We start from the raw sequence: 26,792 nt of genomic DNA, 5'->3' as shown, positions 1-26,792 counted from the left end.
AAAGGGGAGGAAGGGACAAGGCTTCCATATTAATTGGGAAGGATCCCAATTAATATAGAAGGAATAAAGGAAAAAAGAAAACCACCACTAGAAAACAATAAAAACTGCTGTAATGATCTACCAACGAACACTAAAATTAATGAACAAAAATTTAAGAAAAACAGGGTACTGCATGCTGTCAAAGTATCTCCTCCAAAACATTTCATAATTTACAAAGTGATAAATAGTAATTTTATAGTGGAGAAACCTCGCAGACACCACCTTAACCAAAGAACCATGGTGAACATTATCAGTAATAAGACATACTGACATCAAGTTCCCCCTGATATGACTGATAGACAGAGAAGGGCACATCACCTCTGCATTATTCTTCCCCAAAATGCATTACCTCAATCTAACTGAGAAAATATCAGACATATCCAAACTGAGGAACATTCTACAAAATACCTGACAAGTACTCTTCAAAAGTGTCAAGGTCATAAAAGACAAGAGAAGATTGAGGGACTGTTACAGATTGGAGAAGACTAAGGAGACATAACAAATGACAGCTAAATGTAATGTGGGATCCTAGATTAGATCCTGAATTGAATCCTGGAACATAAAAAAAACATTAGTGGGAAAAACTGGTGAAATCTGAACGAAGTCTGTAATTTACTTAGTAGCTAACAGTACTGCTTAGTCAAAAGTATTAATTTCTTAGTTTTGATAATGGTACTATGGTTATATAAGGTGTTAAAAAAGAGGAATTGGTTGAAGGATATATGGGAACCCTTTGTACTACTTACAAAACTCTGCTATAAATCTAGAATTCTTTCAAAATAGAGTTTTTTTAAAAAAATCTTTGATGATAAAAACAGTACTAGTTGCAATACTATGCTATTTTTTTTTTAAACCTCAGACACACTATCAACTTAACTGAACTGTGGGTATTGTTTTCTAGTGAATGCTACATTATCTCTGCTCCAATACCTTATGCTATGTCAGTCCTCTAATATAAGAAAGCTCTAACAAATTAATATTCTACCCAAAATAAAGTTATTCATCTAATTTAAAACATTTAATTTCCTTTTTTAACCCTAAAAATGACTAGTAATCAGAATTTCATCTTTAATTATATAAGCCTCCACAAAGCTTTATCTTCAATAAAAGCCAGTATTGTTATTGTTTACAGCATAAAAATAAAAATTTAAATAAAATCCTTACCTTCCATCCACTGCCAGCCTCTCTATAATATGGGAAGTTATCACAAATCCACTGATAAATCTCACTTAGAGTCATTTTCTTTTTGGGTGAGCTATTAATTGCAAATGTAATGAGGCTGGCATAACTGTATGGAGGCTTCCCATCTTTGTGCTGTTGGACTTCTTCCTGGTCCAGGGTTGTATTTGGGTCAAGAAGTGTATTCTTCTTAGAAATTCCTGTTCCATGTGCATTTTGTGTAGCATCAGATTTTTGGATGGCTGCTCTCATGGTGAGCTGTGGTAACCAGTCCATAGATGTTAGGCTGCTCTCCAGTTCAGATGTCATCCTGAAGGTAAATAGACTCCTTAGTCAATATCAAGGAAAGAACCCCCGCTTCTCAAAATATCCAATATTCACAAATCTAGGAGTTCCAAAGTGAGGGAAAGCCTGAGTTAAATCTGGAGGAAAAAGATTGAGTATATTAATGACCAAACCAAATATTTAAGGGATCAACATTTCCAATCTTTTTTCTTAATTTCTTCCTCTCCAAACACAACAAATTTGGTTTTAAACTGTTTAAGAGATAGAACAATACATACACACAAAGTGATTCTGAGGCCAGTTTTCTTAAAAAGACTATCTGTCACTTTAAACAGGGAGACAGGATCATAGTATGAATAAATCTGTCTGCAGTCCAGCTCTTTACTCACCAACACTGCAGGCCCTTTTAAAACTTAAGATTGTATATCTGGCATTTCTTTTACACAAATTTTAGGGAAATCATACAAAAGAATACCAAAATTAAAGTGTAGGCAAGAGGTCAGAGAAGTAACTGAGGAATTTACATGGAGGAAAGAAGGTAAAGTTGAGCAGGTGGGAGATAGGAAGAGTAAAGCAGGGTAGACAAGAACAGCAAGGAGACAAGCTAGCTGGGGGAGTTGACTGAAAAAAGAAATGCAAACTCAAGGACACTGATGAACTAGAGAAAAGGAGAACAGGCAGTGCCAGGAAGTTTAAAAAAAAAAAAAAAAGTCAAAGAACAAGCTTAAGAAAACTAAAGATCTGGGAGTGTAGGATATGAGATAAAATCACATAAATGGACAGCAAGAAAAGAAACATTAAAAACTCAACGACAGGCTTACAAAAACATCCAGTGATCTGGATTCTGTAATCTATTTCTCTCCAAGGCTGAAAAATTCAAACCATTATCACCCAAAGAAAGAAAAAAGAAAAAACAACATCTGCCAGGTTAACACATATTCTGGAGAAAGAAGGAAGCCGCTCTAAGAATGGAAGATAAAAATATAGAAACAAAGATTGACACCTCACACTGGAATGGCAAACTTTCAACAAAAGGTACAAACTTTCCTATCCTGGGATCAAAGAAGCAGGAAAAGTGATCCTGACAACAAAGCAGAGAGGAATGAAAGGCTTCTAAGTGATATAAAAATAAAGGGAAAAAGAAAACAAAATAAGAAACTTAAAGTATCTCAGTAAAAAGAAAAAAACTGTGGCTAAGAATCCCATATATACCCTTCATTCCAAATGGCTGCAGGCAAAAAGCAACCTGGAGTATGTGCTTAGGATCTGAACTTCTGGGAGGCAATGTAGAATTAATAAAAAACACAGGCTCTGGAGTCAGGCAGATCAGAATTCAAGTACTTATGCTACCAGTTACTATCTGTGAGACTATGAAAGTGTTACTATCTCTAAACCCCATCTCATCTGTAAAATGAAACAATAATAGTACCTACGGTTGAAATATTACTTTGAGAAATAAATGGGATAACTTATGCATAGAAGAAACATTCAATAAGTATTAGTTAATAATATTACTCTAGGAGTATCTTGGGAGGGTACTAATGAACCATAAAGTAAATAAGATTAAGCAATAGCAATTATAAATCAAGAGCTAGCCACGAGGATTCTATCTGCATTGCCAACAGAATATTAACTACTGGCAATGCAGATAGAATATTTTCCAATATTTTGATTAACAGTTTTACATTTTTCATTTTCCCTCCCCATCTCTGCTGTATGCATTCCTCTGAAACCTGAACTTTAAATTCCTCTATACAGCACCTTGCTCTACAATCTCAGCCAGAAATGCTTGTTCCCATCATGAAATAAGTGATAGAAACTTGTGGAATAAGAAGCCAAGATAATTTAGAGATCACAGAATGTCAAAGAGTGGGCAAAGTATGCTAGAGATTAGAGAACAAAGCCTCCAATCTAAAGATGAAAAACTAAGGTCTACTGAAGTTAAAGACTTGTCCAAATTCACACAAACAGTTAACAGCGGAACTAAAACCAGAGCTCAGATCTCCTGATGCCCAATCCAGCAGTTTTTCTACCATACCTTACCTGTAAAATTAAAATAATAGTACCTACCTCTCACTGATATAAAGTACTCAGAACAGCCACTGGCAAATAGTAAAGAGTCAATAAATGTTAGCTACTGGTAGTGGTGATAACAGTAGTTGCTGCTATTATTATTCACATTTTATTCTACGAACATTGGCTATTATTATACCATGCTATCATCCTATTTGCCTCAATTAAGTCTCCACTGAGTAGCTTTATTTTGTTCAAATTCCCAAAGCAGCCAGTCACATACATTTTCAAAGATAATGTAAAAGTACATTCCAAATTGGAATATAACTGATACAGCAGATGCTCCCTGTTGAGAACCATCTTTAACTTCTGTTTCCTTCCCCCAGTGCCACTAACTGAGACTTTAGGAGAGTCTCAGTAATATAACATGAACACACACTAAGTAGGTACTTAATACTGTTATAAAAATAAACAAGAATTTATAATTACACACATGTACAAGGCTATCCTAGAGTAAAATCTTATACACACAGCAAGTATGATAAAAATTTCTGTCCTCTAGAAACCTGTACTCCAATTAGGAAGGTCAAACACAAGAAAGAGCTGGAAAAGAGCTCTGGGTGCTGCAATGGCTCAGAAAAAGGTGGAGGACAACATGGGCTGCAGCCTTAAGAGGTAGAGAAGGAAGAACTTCAGCTAAGACTTAAAGAAAGTTAAGATCTAAATAGGCTGGAAAGAATTTGGTGCCTAGCCATCAAAGGCATCATGAGTAAGAATTATTCATTGAAGTAGAGTATAAAAATCTTTCTCAAATTTAAAATCTGAAAAAGCGGGGCTGCTGTTTTCTTTGCAATTTGTTATATTTTACATATTCTTGGTAGTGAGGTAAAAAGTGCCTCTATTGTTGCTGCTTAGGCTGGTTATTGCAGTGGTTCTCCACTAAGAACACAAAAAGTGACCATTAGATTTGACCAGATCTTCAAGTAACTTTAGAAAGAAACCTCTTAGTGGAATGGTGATGACAGAAGTCCACTTGTATAAGAGAACAGATGGTGGCAGATTTAAAAACAGCATGGGAGGCTCTGAGGAATCTGGTTATGGAAATCTGGTTAAGAAATGTCAGGCCCTCATTACCTCACCTCATTCCAAAAGCTTCCTAGCTGGCCTCCTAGGCTCTGATTTCTCACCACTCCTCCCTGCTAATCACCTCCAGAGTACATGTATATACTCCAAGAGAAATGCCAGCAATGTTTTCATGTCACTGTGCCCAAAAACTTTAAATGGTTCCCCTTCTCATATTATACTAAATCTGAATGCCTCATTTTCAACTACTTTAGCTTCATTAACCTTTTATTAATCCTTCTCTATTAATTCCTAGAGCAATTATAACCTCAGTTTGGCTTTACCATGCTGTTTCACATGTATAACTGGAACATAAGCTTTCTACCCTCACTCCCTTTTCCCGCACCTCCCCATTGAGGATAGTGACCGTACACTAGTACTTCAGATGCTACCCAACACCATGCCAGGTACACATTATCTGAAAAATAACACAGTATTTGGATAAGGAATGAGTCTTCCTTTCTGGAATGCCTTTTCCTTCCCACTCTGTCTAGCTGGCTTCTATTTTTTCATCAAGACTCAAACCAAACACCTCCCCCTCCAGAAAGCCTGATCAATCCACTCTTCCCATCCTCCATCTCCTAAATTGAACTAGATCCTACCCCCATTGACTATAAATACTTCTATCACAGAACTTACACAGAATTAAATTACCTTTATCTACCTCTCTCCCATGAGGCCATGAGCTCCTTAGAAGAAGGAACTTTCTTATTCTTTTCTGTTCCCACAATGCCTAGGAGCACAGTAGGTAAAGGGTCAATAAATGGTGGTTAAATGATTGAAACAGTGACTAGCCAATGAAGGTGTGGGTGTGCTGCTCCCCAAGCAAACAAGACCAAACCCATTTAAAAGCTAAAAGGAAGAGGTGAAAGAGGACTCAATAGTATGAGGTAAGGATAACCACAGGATAGAAGTCCTTTATGAACTGGAAAAAAGCATGACTCAGCACAGACTGACAAGTTAGTACTACACAGGAACAGAGAGTTCTACTGGAAAAGTAGAGAAAAATGGGAAGATGGAAGCCAAAGATAAGAAGATAATGTTACTTGTGGGATAAACCAAGGCATGAAAAAATTATGTCTGAAGTTCTTAAATCTATAATGGTATCTATTGCTTAAAAGAATAAGGAATTTTTTCTGCATACAATGAAAAGGTAAAGAGCATCCAGATATAACAACTCCACACTAATTTATGACATAAGAGGAGGGAGGGGGTTCTGACCTCACTTAATGAAATTCTGCCACTGATACAATCCCAAATATGCATTTTAGCTACTTTAGCACATTGCCTGGCTTCCCTCTGTAACTTCCCTAACAACTGAGGAGTAGCCAAGGCTTACACAGAAAATTTTCAACAGGATAAAAAGGTGGGAAATGGGTAGAGATATTGTTGGCTTTCCTAAATGGAGGTAAGACGAAGACATCAAGGAAAATAAAGTAAGAATAATGAAGGTAATGATGATGTGACCTAGATATTCCTGAATCCTCTCCCTCCCTTCCTAGCACTTGGCATTTTGTCTTAACACTTGGCATGTGAAAAACTGAGCAACTGAGAACTCAAAAGAAATCCTTGTAATTACCACAGCAGTAATTCTGATCACACACATCTCAGGGGGTCAAAAAATACATATATTTAAACATAATATTCATATATAAAAAACATAATTCCTGTTACTGCATCTCGGCAGCCAGAAGCAAGGTCTATGGCAGAGACCACTAACTGCCACTTCATACCTGTTCTGGCCTTCTTCCTTAGGAATACAACCCCAATTTTATTCTGGATGGTATTATGCCTTTTGCCCTTCCTGCTCTCTGGAATGTGGATACAATAGCTATTGCTCCAACAGTCATCTTGGACCATAAGGTGACCTTTGAGAATGGAAGCCATACACTGAGGACATGGGAGCAGAGAGAAAGGATCTGGGTCCCTGATTTTTTTGGTGAAGCAACTGTGAAGCTGCCACCCCAGCCCTGAACTGCCTACCTTCCAGACTTTTTATGTGTTTAACTACTATAAAAAGATCTCTACCAGCAGGTGAATGCAATTCCTAACAAACATGGAATGTGGGACATGGAAGTGAGGTGATACAAGTAACAGGACCTAAAATAAGACATTCTCTTAGAGGAGTTGATGAGGTAAACATTAAGAACTCTAATACTGCAGGATGGAAAGCTTGTTACACTTATTCAAGAGTGACAAAGGATTTGGTCAAATTGTCACCTACTTTAACTGGAAAACAAACCATATGCCAACTGAGGCTATAGAGCAAGGAGAGAAATACTATAGGAAAAATTGAGAATATTGGCATGTGTTGGCTCCTTCTAGCCGCTTAAAACAAAGTCCTAAAAGGCAAATAAACTTCAATTAAGTTGCAAGCAGAGAAAATGCAGGTTTGCTAAGGGAGGTACTCCCTGCCTATGGCCTGCAATTCAAGCTAAAATTCCTATAATTTAAAGCCCTACATGGTTGAAAAAAAACCACCAAGTGCTTCTGAAGTAGCAAACTTAAGTAACTGAGTGATAGCTGCAAAACTACAGCCTTGGCAGTAGAGAAGACTGGTGCCTTGCCACACAAAAGCAATGTTGTGAGGGTGTTGACATCCCACCCAAGACTATCACTTCAAATGGCCCCACCCAGAGCCATCATTCCCTTAGGAGCTAAAAGAGGTGAATGAACTTGGATGGGAGAAAATATATTCTTTATTTCCACTAACTTGTAACTGAAACTTAGCATTTCCTTTAATTACAAAAGTAGACAACAAATCACAGCAGCATTAACAGTACCTGTGACTTTGCCATCAATAAAAATCACAAATATATTCATATGTGACAAATGCTGCAGAATCTCAACTTTTTAAACTCATCGACTACTTCAGATTTATGACAGTGTGTAGATTTGCCACTAGATTTTTTATTTAATGTGTTAATTCAAAGGCATATATATTACTATGTTTTAAAGTTAATATTTTGCTAACCATATTTCAATATAATTAATTAGTTTCTTCTGTAATCCTAAGTATTTTATTTTATGAATTTTGAGACCTTATTCTGAGAAGGGTCCACAAGTTTCACCAGACTTTGAAGGGGTTCCATGGCACCAAAAGGTTAGAAATCCCTGAGGTAAGTAGAGCACAAAGGGCAGAGTTTTCATATTAAAAAATTCTGCCTAGGCATGTCCTCTGGCTCAAAGCAGCAAAAAGTCTAGAAACTAAGCTTTTTAAGATAACTGTAAAGCGGCAGAGGGGTGTCTAGACTGCAAAAGTCTCTTAAGTTTCCAAAATAATACCCAAGCTAATCAACAAGAAGTGAGCTATAAAGCCTATGCATTTCCCAGATAGGGCATCTTCACCAATACCCACCACAGATGTGGCCATGGAGGATACTGGACAAGGTGAGAACTTTCAGAGGGCACAGGGGACAATGGACAGCCCAGCAAAGAGCAGAATCAAGGAACTTATTATACTTTCATGGAGTCTCTGCCACTGCTACCCAGGAGGATTTTATAATCGATATGGCCTAGTGACTATTTTGTGTTTCCCATTATCCTGTTTTCTGAATAAAAGATTTTATTGCTATTATCCTATTCCTTCACCACTATAAACCAAAAAGCCACTCTGGGATCTAATGAAAGTGAATGCACCCAGAGAGCTTAGAATTTCGGCTGGATATAATAACTGGATGAAACTCTGGGTTGTTTCCCTTGGGAAAAGGGCAAGTAAGTTCTATTTATAGGAAGAACAGTACATGTGGATATTCAGGTACCCAAGGCTGATTGTGGCAGAAACCTAACAAGAAAGAAAATAAACTACTACAGATTGACCTTACATTTTGGAAGCATGTGATATAAAAAAACAATTTCTTTAATTTATAAATGAAGCAATAATTTAAGCTATTTCCAAGCAAAAGTAGCCGCTGTTATTTTTCAAAATTAGTTATCATACACCGGCAAAGCCAAAGTTTCTACTCTTAGTTCAATTTCAGGAAAAGAACACAGTCAATGTCCTACATTAGAAAAGATATGGTGATTAAGAACACAGGCTCTGGAGCAAGACTGCCTGGATTGGAATCTAAGCTCTTCCACTTTTAGCTATGTGACCTTAAACAAGTAAATTAGCCTCTCTATACCTCAGTTTCCTCATGTGTAAGGTGAGGATTAAAAGCAGTACCCACCCCAAAGGATTGTTGTGAGGATTAAATGAGTTATATATACAAAGCACTAAGAAGAGTTTCTAACACACAGTAAATAAGCATTCAATAAATGTTAGCTATTATTCCTATCAAATTCTTACTCTTCAGAATTTTCTAAATTTTAAATGACTGTCACTCTTACTCAGTGGTTTTAGACTTACATGCCCTAAATCACACAATAATCATTTATCAACCTCAATGGAAATGAGCCCCTCATTCAATTATTTACTCTAAAGAAAAGATCCAGAAAAGACTGTGCTTTTAAATTTTGTTTGTAGATTGCATATGAAAATTGAACATACACTTTTCCCACAGAAATAAGATTCTATGATGATGATTCCTGAAGCAGCCCACAAAATCGTACCTATTCTATAAAGGAGTTCTATAAATCAAATTTCTAAGAGTATAAAAGCCCCAGTTGGATATTCTGCAGCAGAGAGACAGAAGTGTAACAAGGAAAATAAATAAGTTTTTCCATTTTCCTGGTGTAGGACCAGCTTGTTCCTAATAAAATTTCAATACACATAGCTTATATCTGGCATACTTCTAAGTACCTTCTTCTATACCTTGGCTCTCCCATCTCACACTGCCATAAGCCTCCAAGATTGGCCCCTAAAGTTGGTATTATAAACTCCAAAATTAATTACTTGCTCTTCTCCTCCAGGAAAAACTCTAACCTTTTCAAAGCAGTTGATCTCTGCTCTATTTAGGAAGAAAGTGGACAGCATCAAACTAATCACCCCTAAGGTAAGAATAACTGAGCCTTTAAATTTCCTATGAGCAATGATCTTTTTAAAGGACAAGCCCAAAAAATCCTCATTGGTTTGAAGTGAAAATATAGGAAGAAGAATCATAATTTAGGATAGAGAATCCAATACACAAATAGAAGTTCACATTTCAAAACTCTTGACTTTCACAACTTTTGTTTCACTCCTAAGATTCCAAAAATATTCACAACACAGCTTATGCAAAAACTTGAGGGATTTAGTGAGACAACTGTCATTTGTAAACAGAACTGTGGTTTCAGAGCTATTTATCATAAAATCAGAGATGAAAAAGAACCTCACTATGTCATTTTTAAAAGCCCTGCTATTACCTATTTTGGAAACCAACAATATTCTTTAACTCCAAGGGAAGAAAAGTTCACCAAATGTATACAGTAATTCATTTTGTTTAAAATAATAATAAATTTTAACAGACTAATCTATGTATCTCCCTTGCTACAGAGAAGAAAATTTCTTTAAATTCTATCCTGGAAAGTGAGAACTGGTCAGAGTTCTCTTCACAACGATGCTTCACATATTTTACAATATTAACACCATTTAGGTTCCTTCTCAAAAGTTTGAAGTCCAGAACTCCAACAGGATCTGATTTAAGAACCATAATATAGTTACTGCTCTTCTCTAGATTCTCTCCAAATTACTCTATTACTCAAATATATAATCTTAGAGTCATAAAACTGTATTCTAAATTCATACAAGCCATACTCATAGTTAGAACTCCGTTCAGGCTAAAACTTAGGGATCATATGGTCAAAAGACATCTTTATGCCATAAATGTAATTCTTATCTTAAAAATATTTTACTCTACAATTTAAGGAGGAAAAATAAATATTTTTGGACATTAACCACTGAACTACATTCTGTCATCAAGTAAGTACCGTATTTTGCATTTAATCTCACTCTATCTATTGGAATCTCTATGTCTCTTGAGTAGCTGGAAAGCTAATAAACAAGAGTCCCTTTGATACAAGAACACTCAAAGCCATCTTTGCAGATATTATTTAAAAACCCAGACAGAATCTGCTATTAATACTTCTTATACTTAGTTTTTAAAAATATGTGTAGAGTCCATCAGCCACAACTACTGAAGTCCGCGTGCCTAGAGCCCGTGCTCCGCAACAAGAGAAGCCATCGCAATGAGAAGCCCTTGCACCACAACGAAGGGCAGCCCCCACTCGCCGCAACTAGAGAAAGCCTGTGAGCGGCAACAAAAACCCAATGCAGCCAAAAATAAAACAAATTAAAAAAAAAAAAGAAAAAGCCTCAAATTTTGATAAATACTGACAGCCAAGAGGCAGAATTTAGTGCATGGGCACTGGAGCAAGACCTCTGTATGAATCCCAGCTCCGTCCCTTATTCATTGCATGTCCTTGAGTTGCTGAACTTTTTTACCTCTGTTTCCTCATTTGTGAAATGAAAATAATCATAACACCAACCTCATAGGGTTGTTAGGGGAAATTTAATTAATATACCATAAAATGCTTAAATAATGCCTGGTCTAATATATTAGTAAGAACACCATAAAGCTAGTTATCCAAGTCAATATTTAGTCCCATAAGTAACTTTTATAATATGTCCTTAAGTCAGTGACTAGTCACTGGTACTCTTCAATACCTTATGCTCAGAAATGGAAGCCCAATAAGTCAGCTTAAAGATTAAATTACATTTAGGATGCTCTAGACCAGCACTGTCCAACAGAACTTTTCTACAACAATGGAAATGTTTGTGTGTTATCCAATATGACAGTCAGTAGCCATGTGTAGCTAACCAAGCACTTAAAATGTGGCTAGTGTGACTGAGGAACTGATTTTTTTTAGATTTAAACAGCCACATGAGGCTAGCGGCTACCATATGAGACAGTAAGCCTTAGAAGGTAAGACAAAAAGTTCAAAATACATTTTAGAAAAAGTCTCTGTAATGGTCAAAATTAAGACGGTTTCTCATTACTCTTCATTTAATTGGAACATGTCAGAATTAAACATGCAAATTAACAGATTTTATCAATTATAAAAAAAGTTTGATAAATATAACAATGATGAACTACGGCATGATAATGAAAGTTATTTCTGCCACTGTGTGGGACTGACTTAAAAGCATATAACTATATTAATTATAAATATGATAAAAATGTAGTATTAAATGTCAGCAACATCCTTAGCCTGAGGTCAGTTGCAAACCTGAATGCTACTGGCAGATACTCTAGAATCTAAGAATTTAGATTATCATACTAGAGATTATCAAAATAAATGAATTAAGCCAGACAGAAAGGCAAATATCATTTGATATCACTTATATGTAGAATCTAAAAAAATCACACAAAACGTATTTAACAAAACAGAAACAGACTCACAGACATAGAAAACAAACTTATGGTTACCTGAGGGGGGAAGGGGAGGGATAAATTAGGAACCTGGGATTAACAGATACACACTACCATATGTAAAACATAAACAACAAGGTCCTACTGTATAGCAAAGGGAACTATATTCAATATCTTGTAATAACCTATAATGGAAAAAAATCTGAAAAATATACATATATATGTGTATGTATAACTGAATCACTTTGCTGTACACCAGAAACTAACAACACTGTAAATCAACAATACTTTAATAAAAAAAAATTTGTTTTAATTTTTAAAAATAAGAATTTAGGGTAAAGGGGAAATAGAAAGAAGGGGAAAAAGAAATCGTCTTCTACCCCATGTTCTTGAGCTGAGAGCAAAGAATACAAACATGTCCTTTTTTCTTTTTCTTTTTTAAGTCTTTTTCATTGAATTTGTTACAATACTGTTTCTCTTTTTTATGTTTTGCGTTTTTTGGCCCCGAGGCAAGTGGGGTCTTAGCTCCCCAACCAGGGATGAACCCGAACCCCCTGCACTGGAAGGCGAAGTCTTAACCACTGGACTGCCAGGGGAGTCCCCAAATATGTCCTCTTTTATTCTAAAAACAATTATCCCTTTTGCTTTCTACTATAGGAAAATGCAAATATGCCAGATGCTTTATGTAATCAATATATAGTTTATCCCATGAATCCTAACAGGCCAAGGAGGTAAACATTAACATCCCTATTACAGCAAAACCAGGAAAAGTGAAGTAACTTACCCATGATCATATGAATAATACGCGGCAGAGGTCTGAACCTGCATCTACCCAATTCTAAGACTAAATACCAGAGCTGCCTTAACAATAACAAGTCTGCTACTAGAAACAAGACAGCAAGACGCCTTAAAATAAATCTACCCTCCTCTGGTCATTCTAAATAGCAGGTTATCAATATCAAATGGAGGGAAATGAGAAAACAGATGGACAGGAAATTCACTTGGGACACAACACACAATCTTCTCAGGTGCTAAAAATCCCTATGTGTTCCCCAACATATCCTAAACAAACAGACTGGATCAATAATAAAAGGCATCTTTAAGGGAGAAGCATAACAAAAAGGAAAAGATAAGTGTGAACAAGAAAGAAAAAGATAACAAAAGGAAGAGATCTCAGGTAGAAGATCAGAAACTACTTAAAGTACTACTGATAACTCAGCATCCTAGGCCGAATACACATGTGAACCATAAAATCAATCCTCATAAATGTTAGGCAATTCAGAAATGCAGAAAGGGCCCCATTTAACAAGTCCAAAGAAATATCAAATTTTATTTTGCTTTAATCAAACCAAATTATTATAACAGTCTAATGCCATAATATGTGAAAGAAATATGTTATATACATATATGTGTTCACCTGTCTACATAAAGCAAATGTTCAAGGAAAGCTTTTGCTTTTTTGGTAAGCTTTTGCTATTACTGAGTCTATACCTGGAAATAAAATGCAGGTAACCTCAGGATTCAAATCCATCTTATATAAACTCAGTAACCGGATTCTGCTAAATTTTTAAGATTCTATTGTCTGACAGAAACTGTATCCATCATTATCTGAACTCTCACTCTTGCCTTCCAAAACTCAGGAATTAAATAGATGTAGATGACCCAGTATTCACTATCCAGACTTACTATCCAAACTCAGGGTACGAATGCAGTAGATTCGGATTGCAAGGAATACTTGCAAATCTTATATAAATTTTTAATATAATTTCACGTGATTTACAAAATTAGCATTTTTAGCAACATGCAAGTATCCTACTAAAATCACCTAAACACTGGCTGCAAAACAGATCTGAGAAAACTTTTTTTTTAATATTTTTATTTATTTGGCTGCGCTGGGTCTTAGTTGCAGCACGTGGGATCTTTGTTGTGGCATGCATGTGGGATCTAGTTCCCTGACCAGGGATTGAACCTAGGCCCCCTGCATTGGGAGCGCAGAGTCTTAACCACTGGACCACCAGGGAAGTCCCAAGAAAACACTTTTTAATACCATATTTCTTAGTAATTTGCTGGAACAAGTTATTAAGTTATTGCTCCTCAATTCCAAACCCGCATCCCTTCTTCCCAATCTGCCTTAATGACACTGGAACTGGGACTCTGCAAACCACATTTCTACTTTGCCAGCTGACTTCCTATAAGGCTCTGCCAAGAGGGAGCACTAAAGATGGACTGCAAGCCTGGAGAAGAAAAAAGATACTTGGGCCTTCCTGTCTATTCTTTGGATTTCATAAGAGCATTACCCCAGCAAAGGTTTCTTCACCCCTGCAGAAGGTCCCCCTCACAGTAGTAAGTGAATAAAGTTTGCAGTTTTTCTAACACTTATGGAACTAGCTTAATCATACCCCACTCAAAGACCCCAGCACCAGCCAGCACCCTTCCCCAGAGTTCTGAGTTTCAAATCTATGGGATTTCTATTCTGAGCTCGACACAAGCACTAGCATGTAGTACCTTCTCCTCGGAGATCTGAATTTTGTTTCCACAGGACCCTTCCTCTAAGTCTCTAGGTTTTCCCTTTGGTCCCCAAGCACTTAGGGCTCACAGCTGCTTCTAGAAGTGCCTATCTCCATGATAACTTCAAGTTTTATTTTTATCCTTTCTGTTACCTAGTTAACAACTTTAAATCTAGTTAATGATTCTATTAAAGTCTCTGTTCAAATAACTGGTGTGGTTTCTGCCTCCTGATAGAACCCCGACTGATAAAAGAAAACAGTCTCATTATACTGTAATAGGATATGATGTTATCATAATAACGTTTGTTAAAATGCAATTCTACCCATACTAGCAATTAAAGAAGAACAAAATGATAATTAAGAGCAATTTGATTAAAATTAAGAGTATACTTAGCTATCACTACAAAATCTTTTGCAACCATTCTTTTAAAGAAAATTTGGGGGGGGTGCCTTTTTCTAACACACATAGCATCTACTGGAATAAAATTACATGATAAAACAACATTAACAAGGGCTATCTCTGTCTTCCCAAATTTTCTACAATAATTGGGTTAACATAACTTTTTTTTTTTTTTTTTGAGGTACGCGGGCCTCTCACTGTTGTGGCCTCTCCCGTTGCGGAGCACAGGCTTCAGACGCGCAGGCTCAGCGGCCATGGCTCACGGGCCTAGCTGCTCCGCGGCATGTGGGATCTTCCCCGACCAGGGCACGAACCCATGTCCCCTGCATCGGCAGGCGGACTCTCAACCACTGCGCCACCAGGGAAGCCCTAAGATTACTTTTTAATCATAAAAATACAGTAAGTAAATTTTTAAAAATAATTTTAACATGTTCAGATTAAACAAGGATCCAATATCATCTATAGAAAACAATATTTAACTTGTTTACCCTAAATATTTAAAGGGCAGAGGAAGAGATTTAATTCATTTACTAAGTACCCTCTCCTACCCAACAAATTTTTAAAATGTCACATACTTTCATTCCACCCCCCATCTTCACTTCACATAAGTCATCTACTCCACTCCCACCTATGTTTACAACCCCCCACCTGCCTACCCATTTTCTCATTCCTAGACACACGGTCCAGTTCTTCTCCACCAACTCAAATGCTTTCCTGTCTTGAGGCTAGCCACTTTCTAGATATATAGGTAGTATATGCAGGCATACACAAGATATAAAGGTAGTATATACAAAGAGAGTTATGGCAAACAAGCAATGTTTGTCAGCGGATTTGAGATTTCCTGGGGTTCCCTGGTGGCGCAGTGGTTAAGAAACCGCCTGCCAATGCATGAGACACGGGTTTGAGCCCTCGTCCGGGAAGATCCCACGTGCCACGGAGCAACTAAGCCTGTGTGCCACAACTACTGAGCCTGTGTTCTACAGCCTGTGAGCCACAACTACTGAGCCCACGTGCCACAACGACTGAAGCCCACGCGCCTAGAGCTCATACTCTGCAACGAGAAGCCACCGCACCGAGAAGCCCGCACACCACAAAAAAGAGCAGGCCCCGCTCGCAGCAACCAGAGAAAGCCCGCATGCAGCAACGAAGATCCAATGCAGCCAAAAATGAATGAATTAATTTTAAAAATTTTTTTAAAAAAGACTTCCTGCTCTACTTCTATTTGGATAGTATAGTTGGGAGGTTGTTTCTGGCTTGAGGAAGACTCTATGGGAAAGCAGACTAAAATTTATTGTGGTTTTAAGTAATCCAGTTTCTCTTTCCTTTACCAAAAAATAGTTATTCTTTTCCTTTCCTTATATCAAACCAAAGCTAGCTTTCAGTTAGAAAAATCAATGACAAACAATGGTCTTCTACCCATACATCTGAGAATGCGAATTCTCTGCTTCACAGAAGGACCATATAGAATATTACAAAAAATGAAAGATTAGGATATAAGGATACTAAATATCTCAACTCAAATGCCAGAGAGTTTCTCAGTTTATTAACTAAATGCTAAACTTATAGGTATATCCACAAAAATTTGATTCTAGGATATTATACACTAGAATTATAACAGTGAGCAGGTTATAAAATAATTCATGGCATCTCTTTCATCATCTCTTCCAATTATATAATTCTATCAAGCAAAAAAGGTTAGGCATATATCATTCCTAACCCAATGTCATATACAATCTTCACCTAAACATAACTATTCAAATTAAGGGATTTAAAATCCCAGTAAATGACTTTAATATATGACTGTTTTGGCATAACCCACAAATAAAATATCTTTAAGGGACTCTATGATCAGTGGAAGATCAAAGTCTGCAAAAATATCTTGATATGGTCATATCTAAAGTTTTAAATATTCAATAAAAGGATAAAATAATTCCTCCAACCACATTAAACAAAAGGACTCAAGTGAAATTAGTTCTACAGCAGCTTTGGGGATTAAAGTCTTTTTTTTTTTTTTAAGTTCTTTTCAAAACTATACAGGTGTCCCTTGTTGGGAGGTGGGGGTGGGGGCACATGGACTCCAACAAGATAGAAAAGTAATCACTCTACCTACTTCCATTATAAGCCGGAAGATGCATTCTCAGGGAAAGAAATGCCATAAGGATGTGGAGTAAAGCTCTCCTACTGAAGGAAAGGAGAGCCAGCCTTAGTCTCATAAAAATTCAAGTATATAAAAACTAAAAAGGCAACTTTATTTTTCTTTGGTGGCATTCTGAACCACCAGAATTTCTTTCATGCCTAAGGACTCCTTGACTTCACATTCATGGCTCTAATAATTTTGTATCCCTCCTCTCTCTCTTTCCTGCCCTCCAAAGCTGGTCAATTCCACCTCTCTTCATCACTTACTCTGTTCCAGCCACAATGACCTCCGTCATTGCTCCTCCAACCTAACGAGGCAAGTCTCCTGCCCCAGCAGCTCCTGAATCCCCTCTGCCCAGAACGCTTATCTTCTACCTACCCAGATATGGTTCATTCCATCACTCTTTCAGGTCTTCATTCAAATGTCGCCTGTTCAGTAAAGCTTTCCCTGGCTACCCTATCTAAAATAACCCTATCTATATTTCCTATTCCCATTCTCTATTTTATTCTTCATCTTAGCTCTTAACACTGTCACTATCTAACATATACTTCTTACTTTTTTATTAATTACCCCGTCACCAAAATGTAAGCCCAATAATTACAGGATTTTTATCTGTTATGTTCACAACTGTAGTCCCAGCATTTAGAATAGCTCCTGACAACATATTAGGTGCTCAATATGCTGAACAAATAAATGATACAGCTAGCTACAACACCACATGTAACTGGTAGGTGCTGCCATCAACAATTCATATTCTAGTCTGAAAGATCCCAATTAACAGATTAGATTTAGGTTATTTTTTCAAACTGTGTGCTGGGAACTAGAGTAATCCCTCAGGGGCAACCGTGGGGGTAGAAAATGGAAGCCCAAGCAAGCAGAAAAGCCCGGCATTCATCTGCTTTATTCACAGGTTTTCACTTAAGATTTAATTTATAGAAAGGATTTAGCAACTTGGAAAAAATCTAAAACCACTGGGTTGAATACAACTTAGTTCCTATTTTTTTACATTTTACTTATTTATTGTAAATGAGGATAATCTAGGTATCACATTTATATCATCCTTTAAAGAGATTTAAATTACCATCTAGTCTTATTTAATAATCTGCTACAAAGGCAATAAAAATTTACTATGTATTTTCTAATTAAAATAAGTAGAAACAAGATTAGTGTTTTTTTAAAAACGGAATAACAAAGAAGAGTAAAATTGTTATTTCATGTACAAGAATATATGTAAATTCACTAAGTGGAGATTAAGATCCAAATCCCACTACCACAAATATCTCTGTAAGCAAAAATATGTCTCAATCTCACAAAATAGCACTATTTACCAAAACAAACTACAATATTTTATTCTGAACCTTACAGTAAAACTGATTCTAATATGACTTGACCAGCATAACTTTGAAAATGTTACATGTTCTAATAAAAAGAAGAGCACTAACCTTAATGAAGTTACAGATGGACAAGCCTGTCCATACAAACCCATCTGGCCACAAAGAGAATCTGAAAAGTAAAGGAGAGTTAGTTATCAGATGCTCCAAAATAAATTAAACTATAAATCACACTACCATTCTAAAACAGAAATAGAACGCTAAAAGATTCACCATTATTTGAACACATACCCACAAAATTTAAAAATGCTGTTAAGCAATAAGACATTACGCTGAGGAAGACTGACAATACGAGGAAGCACAAGAAAAATAGGCACACTATAACTGTAACATCCAAAAAAGCTAAAAACTCATAAAATTTAACAAACTGTTATTACGTTTAGTTACAGATAGAGAGTGTCCAAACTGTTTAGTAGAATCCCAAGGATTCCAGAGAGGTGCCTAAAGGCTACCAAAGAGCTGAGCATGCAGGTTCCCATCCCCACATAATTGTCTCCCATCCCATCTACCCTTCAATCAAAGCAGTGCTATCTTTGTTTGTTTTGCATAATGGACTTCACTAAAACTTCATTTGAAGAACAGTTCCACTGCTTAAAAAAAAAAAAAAGTTAAGAATAGCATTGAACAGAAGGAGCTTTGTTCAAATTCTAGCTGTGACACTAAGAGACCTTGAAGAATTTATATAACCTCAGTGAACCTCCATTTCTTCATCTGTAACTTGGGGATAATACCACCTGTAACTTTATTTATTCATCAGGGATAAACTGCAGGTTTGTTATTAGAATTAAACAAATCACTAAACAAATGTGAAACTGTCTATTAGCACTACTACCTGGCACAAGGATGATCCACAAGTGTCTACAGGTAACATGAATGAGAGAAGCTGGAATGGGTATAAATATGCATACACAGCACAAATGGAGATTGTGTGCCTGCAACTAAAGAAAACAGGTTCACTCTGAAAAGATCAGCTGCTATTCCCAGTTCTAGCCAATTGTTGCTAAGCAGGATTGAAAGCCCAGTACTGTTAAGAACTTCTAATTTTTCAAGAGAAGCAAGATACCCAAAATTTTATCTGAAATCTCCTGATTTTTCTTTTCTAAATACTATGTGGGCCAAACAAACCACTGGATGTTGTCCCAAGTTTATAACTTTTAACTTAGTGGCTGACTGAATTCCCTGCATCTTACTGTCCCGTGCATGCACTGAAGAGAGATGGACACTTTACTTCTGCTAGAACAACAGAATAGATAGCTTGATCAACATGCCCACTGGAAATAACAAACACTGGATAAATTTTTTTAATCTTTACATATTAATCAATAACCTGAAAGAAAATAAAGTATGATCAAGGCTAAAAACTAAGTGAAAGAGGGAAACTAGAGATGTATGCAGAGTACTGAAACCAGCTTTCATTCACCTTCAGGGCATTTTGCCAAACCCTATGAATTTCAGCTTGCAATTCCAAGGCCTATTAGGGCTCAAGGTACAAGAGGCAAAGTCCAGGTGTTACCCAAGAGAACTGCAAGGGAAACTTAACCTTGGCACTGAGTGCTGGTGAGGGACTGGGGGGCTATGAGAGCAGTTCAACAGTATCTCCTCAGACACTCACAACCAGAAGCTGACCCTCACCTAGATTATGGTTTAAAAAGCTTCATACTTAGAATTTTGTTTAGGGTAGTCCTAGAATGGTAATGTCTCCCACCCAAACTTGACAGAAGGAAATGAAAATCCTCTCTGGGGAATCTGCCTTTGATCTAGGCCTGGGAGAATTCTCAAGGATAAGGTCCCAAAATAAATAAATTCACAATCAAAAATCACAAAACCAGAAGGAAACAAGCCACTCAAGAGTAAGATACAGCTGAAACATCAGCTGGCAGACTCAAAACCTCAAAGACCTCAGATACGGGAATTACTAGTCACTTTTCTCTACTGTTTTTTACTTTATGGGTGACTTACCTACTCTTGTATTTCAAACGCCTATAATGCAGATGAATCTCAAATCTACATCTCTATCAGGGATCAAACTCCTGATCTCCGAACATAAATATCTAACATTCCCTCCCGAAATCCCAAATTTACTATGTCTAAAACTGAATTATCTTTTTTTAATGTATTTCCTATCTTGATAAAATGGCACAGTCCTTTATCTAAGAATGGCTTTCTTTTCCTTTGTTAGAGCAGGAAACTTCTTTTCAATTCTTGATTTCTATGAGGAATGACTTCTCTAAACATCCCTGGGCTCGCAGCCCACTCCTCACCAAGTGCGTAGAGCTAACTCCAGGACTCTACATCCAGTATTCTACAAGGTAGTTACCTGGGTATGACTGCTCTGTTGACTCTAACAACCTAGACATCAGGTAAGCTGTCCAAATTGGGTGGGCAGGGACAAGAGAATGTGGAGAGTCAGCCAGCCCATTTGTCTCTTAAACCTAAATCACATTCTACAACATTCTACAATATCAGCTTTATCAAAAACAAAGGTAAATTCTTACAAAAGATATCACAGGACCCAGCAATTCTACTCTTAGGGGTACGTGTGTGTGTGTATTTTTATGTATAAAAAATTTAAATATATGTGTGTGTGTGTGTATATATATATATATATATATATATATATATATATATATATAAATCCTCTTGGGAATACATATATATGCACATATATGTATCCCCAAGAGAACGTAAAACATATGTTCACACAAAAACTTGCATACAGCTTCCTTTTCCAGTAAGCAGCCTGAGGTGACCTCTAAAAATGGTTCGCTATTCACTTGACCCAGAAAACCCCACAAAATCATGCAAGTCAGGAGGTTCAAATCTTCGTGTTCACTTTAAGAACACTCATGAAACTGCCCAGGCCATTAAGGGTATGCATATCCGAAAATCCACCAAGTATCTGAAAGATGTCACTTTAAAGAAGCAATGTGTGGCATTCCATCATTACAATGGTGGAGTTGGTAGGTGTGCCCAGGCCAAACAGTGGGGCTGGACGCAGGGTTGATGGCCCAGAAAGAGTGCTGAATTTTTACTGCACATACTCAAAAATGCTGAACGTAAGGGCTTAGATGTAGATTCTCTAGTCACTGAGCACATCCAGGTGGACAAAGTTCCCAAGATGCAGCACAGAACTTAGAGAGCTCATGGTTGGATCAACCCATACATGAGCTCTCCCTGCCACACTGAGACGGTCCTTACTGAATAAGAACAGACTGTTCCTAAACCAGAAGAGGAGGTTGCCCCAAAGAAAAAGATATCCCAGAAGAAACTGAAGAAACAAAAACTTATGGCCCGGGAATAAATGCCACAAAAAATAAATGCAAATAAAAATAAATTTAAAAAAAGAAAAACACAAGCAAAAAACGTGCATACAAATGTTCATAGCAGCATTATTTATAAAGCTAAAAGTGGATATAAACCAAATGTCCATCAACTGATAAACAGATAAACAAAATATGACATATCTGTACAATATCCATATAATATACAGTGGAATATTATTCGGCCATAAAAAAGGAATGCCGTACTGTTACATGCCACAATATGAATGAACTTTGAGAGCCTTATGCTTAGTGAAAGAAGTCAGACACAAAAGACCACATATTGTATGACTCCATTTATACAAAATATTCAGAATGGGGCAAATCCTAGAGATGGAAGGTAGATAGTAGTTGCCAGGAGATAGGGGGATGGGAGGAGGAATGGGGGTAGGGAATGACTGCTAACAGGTTTCTTTTGGGATTGATGCAAATGTTCTGGAATTAGATAGTGTTGATAGTTGCACGACCTTGTGAATAAAAACCTTTTGTATACAACCACCAAATTTTACACTTTAAAATGGTGAAGTTTTACTACCAACTCCAGCTCCTAAATGTCTTTCTAATCTACTGTGGCCTCAATGCCTTAGTTTCAGTTTTCTCCACTTTTAATTTAGATTACTGCGCCTAAATGGTGTCTTGAACACCAGTCTGGTTAACTGGAAGAACAAATGTACCAATCATCTTCTCCCTACCCAGGAAGATGCCCAGCAACATGGAACTCTCACAAAAGAAGGCTATGATTCACAGTGAAATCAGGAAAATCTCAGTGTCCTCCAAATCACAAACTCACATTTCTGAAGCCAACTATGTTGAACAATTATATTAATTTGTTCAATTACATCCAAAATTTATACAGTTTAAGTTGGTGCCAACAGCACCTAGTAGCATTTTCTGCAAATCCTTTGAAAATCAACATACAAGAACCTTTGCATAGCATGACACCACCAGAGGACAGGGAGTAAAAACCAGTCATTCACTGATGGGTATGCTACAAGAAAAACTACTGCAGTATATCCCATCACCAACAGAAAGAATATGGAATTCCTTTTAATATAAGCAGTCTTCATGTGTACATTAAAATGAGTTACAAACTATTCACATTTAGGAAGCAGATGTTTAACTAACAGGTATATAACAATACATTATCTGGGAGGAGGAGGTGAAATAGGACTAAGAATTTTGAAAAAGCTCCCAAGTAATTCTTATGAGCCCTTCTCTCCTCTCTCCCACCACACAGATATGCTTTATAGTTTACAAAGAACTTGCAACATTCATGACCTTGCATCAAGAACCCAACTGAGAATCTCAACTGTGACCTTGGGAATACTGTTAAAAGGAAAAATTCATGCCTCAGTTACTGTGACAGTAGCTTGAATGAAAGCAACACCATATCAGATAAAAGTAGGAATTAGGGCTTCCCTGGTGGCCCAGTGGTTGAGAGTCCACCTGCCGATACAGGGGACGCGGGTTCGTGCCCCGGTCCGGGAAGATCCCACATGCAGCGGAGCGGCTGGGCCCGTGAGCCATGGCCGCTGAGCCTGCGTGTCCGGAGCCTGTGCTCCGCAACGGGAGAGGCCACAACAGTGAGAGGCCCGCGTACCGCAAAAAAAAAAAGAAAAAGAAAAAGTAAGAATTAAAACTTTGTTGAAAATGAATACTATAAGCACTAGAGGTCAAGAGATTATTCCTTCTTTTTCTAACTTCGGAATTTAGCTCTTTCAAAAGACCTGAAAGTAAAAAATTCACTAGCACCCATGAAGGAACAACCCCTCTGAATCACGTTCCTTGACTGAACACTGTGAATTGTTATACCATTAGTCACAGGTAATCATTAAAGCAGTCATGGAAATAACCCGTGTCTTAATCAGCCTAAACAGGAAAAATCTGTCAGAGGAAGGCATAAAGGGAAAAGAATCCTGCTGAGTGAGTAGCAATCAAGCTGTCCACTGCAGCTTCACTAGTTAAACCTGAAGGCAGTGATGCAGCTATAGCTAGAAAGTGAGAACTCAAGAGTCACATGCTCTCAGAAAGCAAAAAATCATGTGAGAATGATCAATTCACCATGGTAATGTTAGAGGGAGAAGAGAGGCCAAAACTTAAATTTGGAGAACTCTAACAGATTTAGAGAAGATGAACCAGTTAAAAAAAAAAAAAACTTGAGAAAACTGTGCTGGAGGTTGCAGCAAGTGATTTAATGGATAGAAAGGCAATAGTGCTACACACAGATTAAGATGGAAATAAACTGAAAAGACAATACTGGCTTTTAATAGAAGATCATTATTACTATAGAGGGTGGATCTTGTGGACTAATGAAAGCAAAAATTAGACTGCAAGGGTGTTAAGAATAAGGAGAGAGAGTGAAGTAAAAGTTTAGCCACAAACTACATACAATGAAAATAAACAGAAAACGCAAAAAAGGTCAAACAGAGCAGAGAGGAACAGATTAAGAAATCAGGAAAGGTGAAGAATATATTAGAAAGCTCATCACAGTATATCCCCATTATCCTGTTTTATTCTTCATAGCTCGTCATCATCTGATATGATTTGATATGACTTTTGTTTCACTATCTGTTTCTCTCCCACTAGAATGCAGATAAAAGTTTCTGTTTCATTCTCTGTTATATCCCCAAATCCTGGTATACAGTCTGCAGCCATATTTGTTCAATGAATGAATAAACCAGGTTCCTCAAGAGTTGGAAAAAGAGAATAAACGTAAAATAAGAACAACTAAAATCTAACTGAAAACTCACCAGATTTTTTTTAATGTAGTCTTTGTATCCATTACTTCTCTCTGCCTCCAAGCAAGTAATTTCAGACAAATTCACAGTTAGAAAAGCAAGTTAGGTATCCAGAATATATAAAGGACCCTTACAACTCAATAAGAAAAAGACAACCCAACTTATAAATGGGCAAAGATTTGGAGATACAGCACAGAGGAAGAGCATTTGACTGCAAAAAAAAAAAAAAAGGGGGGGGCAGAGATTTGAATACACATTTCTACAAAGAAGATATTAAAATGTCCAATAAGATATGAAAAGATGTTCAACGTCATTAGTTATTAGGGAAATGCAAATCGAAATAACGAGATACCACTTCACACCAGCTAGGATGGCTATAATCAAAACGACAGATAATAACAAAGGTTGCAAAGATGTGAAGAAACTGAAGCCCTCATACATTGATAGTGAAAAACGTAAAACAGTGCAGCCACTTTGGAAAACAGCTTGGCAGTTTGTCAAAAAGTTAAACATAGAGTAATCATATGACACAGCCATTCCACTCCCAGGGAATATACCCAAGAAACGAAAACATACCTCCACAGAAAAATCTGTACACGAATGTTCACAGCAGCAAAAAATCATAATAGCAATAGTGGAAACAATCCAAATGCCCAGTAACTTGACGAATGGATAAGTAAGATGTTATAACCATACAGCAGAATATTATTTGGCAATAAAAAGGAATGGTACGTGCTACAACATATATGACCCTTGAAAACATGCTAAGTGAAAGAAGTCAGTAACAAAACTACACATTACACGATTCCATTTATATCAAATGTCCAAAACAAATTTATATTAATAGTTAGATTATGGATTAGTAGTTAGATTAGTAGTTTCATAGGGCTGGGGAGGCAGGTAAAGTGGATTGACTGCTAATGAGTGTGGGGTTTCTTTTAGAGGGAGAGGAAAACATTCTATAATTAGACTGCAGCAATGATTACACAACCCTATGAATATGTTAAAAAAAAAAACATTGGGGCTTCCCTGCTGGCACAGTGGTTAAGAATCCGCCTGCCAATGCAGGGGACATGGGTTCGAGCCCTGGTTCAGGAAGATTCCACATGCTGCAGAGCAGCTGGGCCCGTGCACCACAACTACTGAGCCTGTGCTCTAGAGCCCGTGCTCTGCAACAAGAGAAGCCACCACAATGAGAAGCCTGTGCACCACAACGAAGAATAGCCCCCACGCTCAGCAACAAAGACCCAACGCAGCCAAAACTAAATAAAATAAATTTATAAAAAAACAAAACCATTGAATTTTACACTTTAAACAGGTGAATTATATGGTATGTGAATTTTATCTCAATAAAGCTGGGGGGGTTCCTTTGGTTTTTTTAAAAGAGCAAGTTTAAGAACCATCACACACAAAATGTTCTCTTGTTCTGTAAGCTGCTGCTTCACTAGTGCCATATGAGCGCCCCCCGCACCCCACAAAATGGAAAAGGGGAGAGTAAAAGTAATGACTTCACCAGAAAGCAACTCTACTATAGCAATTATTTTGAAATCTATAACCCCTTGAACCATTAGTGGTTCAAGAAAGTTTGTTTTCTGGTGGGCTCCACCATTTCCAAACCATACTGTTTATTAATTAAACATGTTTAATGAAGATACACTTATGTATACACCTCTATATACCCTGAAAAAATTCTATAGGAAACCACTCTAACACTATATATCAACTACTTAGGTTATAACCCTCTCCTCCTAAAAACAACACTAGGGCCAGGTGTTGTTATTCTCTTATAACAGAAGATGAAAAAAAGCATGCCAACCAACAATCAGCTTCAGCTTTATAAGACTGTTCCTGTAGGAGTAGGAAGTGTAAGGCTGAACTGTCTCTTTACCCTCCATAGTTTAGGATTGCTGTCAATAAAACAGGTGGTAAATGTGGGTGAGGGGAGCTTCTTGGCCAAACATCACAGAGCTGTAACTTCTTCCAAACCCCAAACCTAACTTCCTGAAATTTATGTAAGCAGATCACAGGCCACCCTCTTCAAACCAAATCATAACCCAAGCAAATAACACATGATTCTATTTCTGGGTCTGTCATTAACTCACTGGATAGTCCTGAAACTTCAGTCTCTCTACTATGCTCAATAACTTAACCACAATTTCCAGTCTCAAAATCAAATCATGTGGTCTAATAAAGAACATTTCCCCAACTTGTAGGTGTACTTTTATGGAAAATCTAACAAAGGTGTATGAAGTTAAATCACATTATATGTTTAAATCATCTTTAATGAATATACATGAAGTATGAAAAATTCAAGACTGTTTACTCCAAAAATGTTGAACTCTTCCATTTTAAAGTTTTAAAGGTATTCACTA

At 37.0% G+C, this 26,792-nt stretch overlaps 1 protein-coding gene and 1 pseudogene across 7 annotated transcripts in view; one reads left to right on the top strand and one right to left on the bottom strand.

The window, feature by feature from the left end:
- FOXJ3 (forkhead box J3) overlaps positions 1–26,792 on the bottom strand; it is a 130,850-nt gene that overhangs the window by 90,037 nt on the left and 14,021 nt on the right. For 6 of the 7 annotated variants that reach the window (XM_060140363.1, XM_060140356.1, XM_060140360.1 and 3 more), the window contains exons 2-3: positions 18,414–18,474; positions 1,204–1,528 (exon numbers count right to left, since the gene is read on the bottom strand). In XM_060140363.1, coding sequence (XP_059996346.1) covers positions 1,204–1,528; positions 18,414–18,457 — 369 coding nt within the window. In that variant the 5' untranslated portion in view covers positions 18,458–18,474. Of the gene's footprint in view, positions 1–1,203; positions 1,641–18,413; positions 18,475–26,792 lie in introns of all 7 variants that reach the window. The other variant, XM_060140358.1, reaches the window with a different exon arrangement.
- Positions 21,121–21,663, top strand: LOC132516254 (large ribosomal subunit protein uL22-like; annotated as a pseudogene).

This window comes from Lagenorhynchus albirostris, chromosome 2 (assembly GCF_949774975.1).
Source record: "Lagenorhynchus albirostris chromosome 2, mLagAlb1.1, whole genome shotgun sequence".
In the NCBI taxonomy this organism is placed as follows: domain Eukaryota; kingdom Metazoa; phylum Chordata; class Mammalia; order Artiodactyla; family Delphinidae; genus Lagenorhynchus; species Lagenorhynchus albirostris.
Note: the sequence above shows the minus strand (reverse complement) of the source record. Positions and strands in the feature narration are given on the sequence as shown.